This window comes from Mus caroli, chromosome 5, assembly GCF_900094665.2.
Source record: "Mus caroli chromosome 5, CAROLI_EIJ_v1.1, whole genome shotgun sequence".
NCBI classification, from domain to species: domain Eukaryota; kingdom Metazoa; phylum Chordata; class Mammalia; order Rodentia; family Muridae; genus Mus; species Mus caroli.
Window position 1 is genome coordinate 140,310,904 of NC_034574.1, and position 7,110 is coordinate 140,318,013.

General features: G+C 48.5%; 1 protein-coding gene across 2 annotated transcripts in view; it reads right to left on the reverse strand.

Annotated features, from left to right (window-relative positions):
- Positions 1-3,516: 3,516 nt before the first annotated feature.
- Usp12 (ubiquitin specific peptidase 12) overlaps positions 3,517-7,110 on the reverse strand; it is a 54,643-nt gene continuing 51,049 nt past the window's right edge. Inside the window, exon 9 of one of the 2 annotated variants that reach the window (XM_021163215.1) lies at positions 3,517-6,486. In XM_021163215.1, the coding sequence (XP_021018874.1) occupies positions 6,385-6,486 (102 nt within the window). In that variant the 3' untranslated portion in view covers positions 3,517-6,384. The remainder of the gene's footprint in view (positions 6,487-7,110) is intronic. The other variant, XM_029477593.1, reaches the window with a different exon arrangement.

Here is a 7,110-nt window from a genome sequence, read left to right on the forward strand (position 1 = left end):
CTCAGCTTGCTTTCTTATAGAACTCAAGACTACCAGGCCAGGGATGGCACCACCCACAAGGGGCCCTCCTCCCTTGATCACTAATTGAGAAAATGCCTTACAGCTGGATCTCATGGAGGCATTTCCTCACCTGAAGCTCCTTTCTCTGTAATAACTCCAGCCTGTGTCAAGTTGACACACAAAACCAGCGAGTACAACTTTTTATTTGGGTTCCCAATATTGTAAGAGAATCCTTATGTAAGATGCTGAGGGTCCCTGCCCCCAGTTGGTTCTGATTGGTAAATAAAGTTGCCCGGCGGCCAGTGTCTGGGCAGGGAGACAGAGGCGGGACTTTAGGATTTGAGGGCAAGGGGACCAAGAAAAAGGAAAATTGCCATGCCAGGAAAGGAATAAGGTCCAAGCCTGAGAGCTGCAGGAGACCAATCACATAAGAATAGAAGAGCGGCCCCAGCCCCTGTCCCCCCATAATTTGATCTAGAGTAGCAAAAGATGGAATATAGATTTTAGTAAGGAATAACTCAGGAGTATTGGAGGGGAGGCGTTAGAAACATGGAAGTTTGCGAGTGGCCCAGCCATTGAGCTGATTCAGGCATATTAAAAACAAGGCTGCCTGTGGGTCTTATATTTATTTGGGAATTCAGAACACTGGGGCAGGTAGTGAGGAATGCACGAAGCTGCTGCCGCCGCTGCCATTATCAATCAATGTCCATGGAAAACTGGCCAACCAAATTCTACCAAATGGAATTCAGGAGCCACGTAGAAAGACCACATACCGAAACCTTGTGGTGTTCACTTCCAGAGTGCATGGATAGTTCCTTAAAGGGCCAGACCTGTCCTATGCCACAGTGATTCAATAAGGGTGAACAACACCTGATTACCTCAGTAGCTCAGACATGTGAGGAAATGTGATGTTTCCAATCTGCCCTCAAAATGATAAAAGGCCACGTGGGAAAAACTATAGCTGACATCATCCTCAGTGTGAAAGGTGGAGCTTCCCTTGGGGATAAGGAAGATGTCCCGCCGCCCTTTTTACGGCTTCCATTCGGAGTGGTATTGGAGGTTCTAGCCAGAGCAACGGGACAACAAAAAGAAATTCGAAGCATCCGAATTGGAAACAAAAAGGCCAGACGGTGAGTCTACAAGCGCCTTGCCTGTCACTGCTACATGTTTATGGTCAATGGGCCTGAGAGCAGACACAGGGCAACACAAACCAAACCATGAGGAGATAGAGCACGCCTATCTCGATGGCAATTACTCAACCAAAAACCACAACAGAGGTGTATGCCGGGAGGCTGAGAAAGCAGACTGGTGAGCTGCTGACAGGGGAAGCCGGCACGGGGGTGGGAAACGCCATGGTTGGTTGTTTTTAAACTTGGTAGCAGAGGATTCCATATGATCCAGCATTTCCCACATACACACACACCCAGGAAGAGACAGGCTCAAGGGTTCGAATGTGCACACTAGTGCACATGAGTCTCAATCTGTCAGCAAATGATGGGGCGGGGACAATGAAATGTTCTTTAAGCCTTGTTTTACTTCTTTGGTTTTGTAAGACAGTTTCTCTGTGTTATTTAAGCTTCATAAGGACATTCTCTCAGAGGCAGAAGGATGGCAAACTTGAGACCAGCCTGTGATATTTAGCAAAACTGATTTAAAAAAAAAAAAAAAAGGAAATGTTGGCGCACTCTACTGAGCCTTGGGAACCATTTAATAATAGACACAAAACAAATCCTTCATAATTCCACTTCTGAGGGATGTAAAACAGCCACACAGACACACCTGTGGTGACCAGAGGCTCAGCAAGCAACCCCTGGCAGCCAGACAGGGAGGGAGAGGGGCCATGGCTACGTGATAAAGATGGAGAACTCCCAAGGTGGCTGGATTCCTTACCATCCAGATCTGAAACTGGCAGCTTAAACAAAAGCTTTGTGGGCTCTTAACTCCCACCAGCAGCAACTCCCCCCCCCCCCCCATGGACTGGCTCAACAAGTCTGATGCCAGAACAGGACAGGTTATAAACCAGTTGTGAGCCAATCAAACCTTTATCTCCAATCTGACTGACCCTAATTACAGGAAAGAAAACCTCAGATACTGAAAACCAAACCAAACCATGGTCTTCAGCAAGAGACTAAAGCGTTGTTTCTTGACCCCCCCACCCCCACCCCTCTTGCAGAGGGTCTGTGACTGCTGCCTGTTTCCACCCCCGCCCCTACCCTCCAACTGCCTTTCCTCATCTGCTGCTGTCTTCTGTGTTTGAGATGTCTCCACTACCACCTGTCATGCCAGAGATTTCTTTTCCTGCCTTGTAACCCTGTAACTAGCAGAGAAAATGAAGCCGATCAGGCCCCGCAGACTATACCTTGGGGACAGTCACGTCCAGATGGACAGCTCGTTAACTGGACTCTCGGGAAGGGTCAGAATGGCCTTCGTTTTACCTCACTGCAATGAAAAAACAGCTACGATGATGAGCTCAGGCACCCAAGTCATAACCAGTTGGAGCCTGGTGGATACTGAGTGTGTCTGGTCGAGTTCTCGGCTTCTAGAGAGACAGGAAGGAACTCTTTCGGAGGTGAAGACGTCATGACTGACTGACATTGGGAGAAGTAAAATACTCTGTCTAGGGCCACAGAGAGCAGCATCCAAACGTTCTTCCTTCAGAAGCTGAGACAGGCAGAAGTGAAGGCAGAGGGCTGGGAGGGACTCTGGGTGGGTACCGCCCAAGAAGAAGGGCTTTGAGCAAACGTGGGAGGCATGACTTCATCTGCTCCCAGTGAGACATGTGGGAAATGTGCTACAGACGTGGGAGACAGAAGTCACTCATGGTATGGCACATCCTCCTGACAGTGGGGCTCACTTACCGCTGACAACTGTCTTTTCAGAGCCCCAACAAAGCAGACTTCCACTAGGTGGCTCTCGGAGGGTCAGCTCTCAGAATAGAGGGCCACTGGGAAAACAGAGGGAGGTCCAGAGACGATGACCTCACCAATTACAGCTCAGGATACTCAGACCTGAGTGAATGCTCAAGACAGAACAGGGGCAGAGGAAGTGGGACAGACAGACAGACAGACAGACACTGGCCTCTGGGAACTTACCTCTTATTAACTAGGGACCTGTCTTAAAAGGCATGCATGCCATTACATAACAGCCAGTCTGGACCTGGCGCTCCCTGAGGCCATGGAGGTGGCTTGCTAGGGCAAACAATAGGGAGTTGACTGTGACTTCCACAGGCTCTCAGCCTACATTGCCACCATGCCACAGGCCCCAATTGCCGATGAACTGAGGCTCCTAGAAGCACAAGCCCAAACAGACCTTTCCTTGTTAGAACTTGTTCACCTTGGGAAGTCTGTCACAGGGCTGGAGGAGGAGACCCCACAAAGCACTGTTTTCTATGTGTGTGGTTTTCTAGGGGCTCTGGAGAACAAACGTTGTAACTTGCAGAAGGACTAATACATATTCCTAAAATGTATGCTTCTAATTTCAAATACATTTTGGGCAAAAGGAAAAAAAGTATAGTTAAAAACCAACAAGCACAAATAAGCCAACTTTAATAGATATTATTTTGTATTTATATAGCGCCTTCTTCAAGAACCTTTTAAATGCTTTACAGACTTCCTCTCTAATTAATCCCCACAACAACCCTGTGAGGTAGGTATTACTCCCATTTACAAGAGGGAGANTGAAGCACAGAGAGGTTAGGTGACTTGCCCAAGGTCACACAGCTAAGCTCACTGGAGAATGAGGACTCCAGCACCTTGCCTCCCAGCTCCCAGCCACATCCCTCCTGAGAGAATCNTTAATGAAAAGCATCTTTACACAAAGTATCAGGAGGAGCATGTTATGAAAGTGAGGTCTTCCTACGGCCATCATGGAGAGAAAAACCCGATGCTGATGGCTGACACCATAGCACATTTCCTGCCCCTTCCTAAGCNGCCCNGCTCCTGTCTTGAGTAACCTTCTAAAGGCGAAATCCCCATGACAGAAGCTGCATGACTCAGAAGTGGGCTTCACTTACAATATTTACTTTTAGTTATGCTAATTCATAGAAACTTTTGTTCTAATATACAAAATTTGGAACAGCTGCCCAAGCAAACATGTACATAATAACACAGCAGCTAGCCTTATCTGAAACTTGCATCTGCCCTCATCATAATCGCAGGCAAACAAACGACAATCCCCTGAAGTGTGTGCTGGGCGGGTCACCTTTGTCACCTTTCTTTCTCATTCCCCATACCTGCCTTCCCCAGTCCCCAACCCAAACCCTGTATGCTTTTTAAGTTTACTGAGTCTCTGATAAAATTCAAAATGTCTTCCNCAGATCCATCTGCACTATAAATAAAAAGTAAATTTAGAGCCAACACCCAAGAGTCCTTCCCCTGCAAACCGTCCAGCGCAGACCTGAGCCAAGCAGGTCTGCTCGCCTGGAGGCTGGCTCCCATGCTACAACTCACCTCATGGAGAACTTAACTAGGTTTTTCCTGCTTGTGTTTTAACTTCAAAAATGTGTGTGCAAGCAAACACAGTATTCAGTGCTGCACAAGGCCGCCTCGAGGACCCAGCCCCACTGTATGCCTTGTCTCTGAACCCAAAGCTGCAGCAGTGGCATTTCTTAATTCCAACACAATCTGGCGTAGGCCCTCACAGGCCTGTGCTCCTGGCTCTACCTCCCATGCTCTTGGTTGTGGTTCTCTGTGCGATGCTGGCAGATCACAAAACCCAGCCAGGGTAAGGCTTCAGAAACTATCAGAAAGAGTTTGTCAAAGGCCATCTTTTTCTCCCAGCACATCTGTCTACGAAGCCCGATTAGCTAAGTGACCCCGCCACAAATCTGCTTATGGGATGAATAGATGAAGTCATTTCCTGAGCTAAAGGTAGAAAATAAATGTTAATCATAGCAGCACAAAAAAACCCATTTCTTTTTGCTGTTTGCTTCTCAGTCAACAGTTTTAGTAAAATAGCTTTAGAAAACCAGGGGCTTTATCAACAGGCCACCACCACCACGGCATGCTTCACGGAGNGCAGTGTGAGGCTACCCAGAGTCTGACAGCTTCGACTAGAATCCTCATCCACTTTCTGCAAGCTACATTCAGCCACTGTCNTACCACTTGATGCCTGGCGGGACATGGAGACCCCGTACTGTTTCTTAAACTCCCAACAGGTCTAGTTGTAAGCGTCTGAACACTGTTCCAATAGGACGAGCAGGTCAGGAGGGGGAGGGGCTTCTTTTCGAGATTACTACTTCACCAAAATGTAATCTTCCAAAGGGCGTGAGCTGCCCTGCTGCTAGGGTTCTGGCTGCTCTACTAGTCCTTCCCAAGGCTAAAAAGAGACCGGAAGAACGCGCCGCGCCGCTGCAGCTGTGCATGGTCCTGGAGTTCTGGCTGGCAAGAGTGCCGGCTTCACGCTGCAGCTTCCTTTACCATTCTAGCAACAGGGAATTCCTACTTTACTGAAATTAAAGCTTTAAAAAAAAGTGACAAACTATAACCAAAGAGGAAATGCTCAGCCAGAGAGTCCCTCCTGACAGCACTGACCCCGCTCACTGCAATCTTGCAATCATCTCATGATTATCTTAGTGATTTCAGCTAGAATGTTCAGTTCACCTTGAAAACAGAAACGAACAACAGGACTACTTCAGCTGACAAACTAATAACATATGCTAAGACTTGCTGGTAGAGTCACTGGCACTTCACACAATGCTTAGACTCAACCANTTTAAGTAAAATAAATAAGGGAAAAAAGATCATTACAAAGCCAGTCTTTCCCCTTGGGGAATCAAGAAGCCAGTTTTGACCAGCTGTTCCCTCCATGTACATACACTGTATATGATCACACGCTTCTCCAGAGAAGCAGGGTATCTTTGACCTCCTGACACTGGGCTCTGTGTCTGTGCTCTGTGCGTCAGGAAGGCAACTGCAAGGGTTGGGCCCAAAGGTACTTTCCGGGATGCTTGACAAGACCGCCACTGCTCCCATGCACAGTGTACGCATCCCGCACGCTGGTGCACAGTGCAGTGTGCTCAATCAGCCTAGCACATCTAATTCTTCACTGCCCTCCCGAGGAACTGAAATCATCATTGGTGCAATTACTACAGAAAATGTGTTGGCAGCTGGCAGCTGCTTCACACGGGAGCTGGTATCTCTGATTTTACTTCCTTGTGTGAACTGCACAGACAGCATGATTCCTGAGCAAAAAATTCCACTCCTGTCACCGGAAGGGCATGCTAATCCAGTCTCTGCTTTATCGTACGCAAAGTGAGCTCCTGCCCTGAGCGTCCTGCGGCTGTCTGTCTGTCTGTCTGTCGTGCTCTCTCTTCTTGAACATCGCTCGATCCTTTCTGAAACAACCAGAGAAGCCTGTAGAAGCTTCTCCCCACTGTGGCTCCTCTCAGTCCCGAGACTGATAGAAAAGGATGTACCCAGACTCCGAGTTCTTGGAGATATCAGATGTTAATCCGTAGAATTCTTCAATAGCTTGCGCATCGATTTTCTGTAAGACAGAACAGAAACGTCAGCACTTCCAGCTCTGACAAGCATGTTTTAAACTCCAATGAACAGCAGTGTCTATCCCATGTCACTCAGAACGGAGCACACCGTGTTCAGTGTTCTCCACGGCTGAGGAGAAGCCCTGTAGGAAACACCTTGAGCAACAGGTCCAAAGCTGAACACAACAGCTACCCTTGAGCCAGCGCCTCTCCTTGCAAGTGTCAGCCCAACCACATGAAACCCATTAGCTGTCAACTATTTTGGATGTGTAAAAATGGTCAACCCAACAGACTGGCCTAGCGCCAAGGAAGGTGAGAGACGCTGTCAGTAAAGGACCAACACAAGGACTGATCAGAACGGTCCACACTGATGATGCGCCAGTGTCTCAACTGCTCTATCCACCCAAGCCACCCGCAGCCAAGTGCACAGTGAGCAGGAGGCACTGGCGTGCGTGCAGTGGGCACTGTGGGGATGAAGCTTACAGCAATGGAAGGATGAGAGCCAGGCTCAGAGGCACTGTGCAAATGTGCTCACAGAGCACAGGGAACACTAATCACCACCGCAACACAACAAACAGCAACAAAGGCGCCCGCCCGCCTGCCTGCCCGCCCGCCCGCCCGCCCGCCCG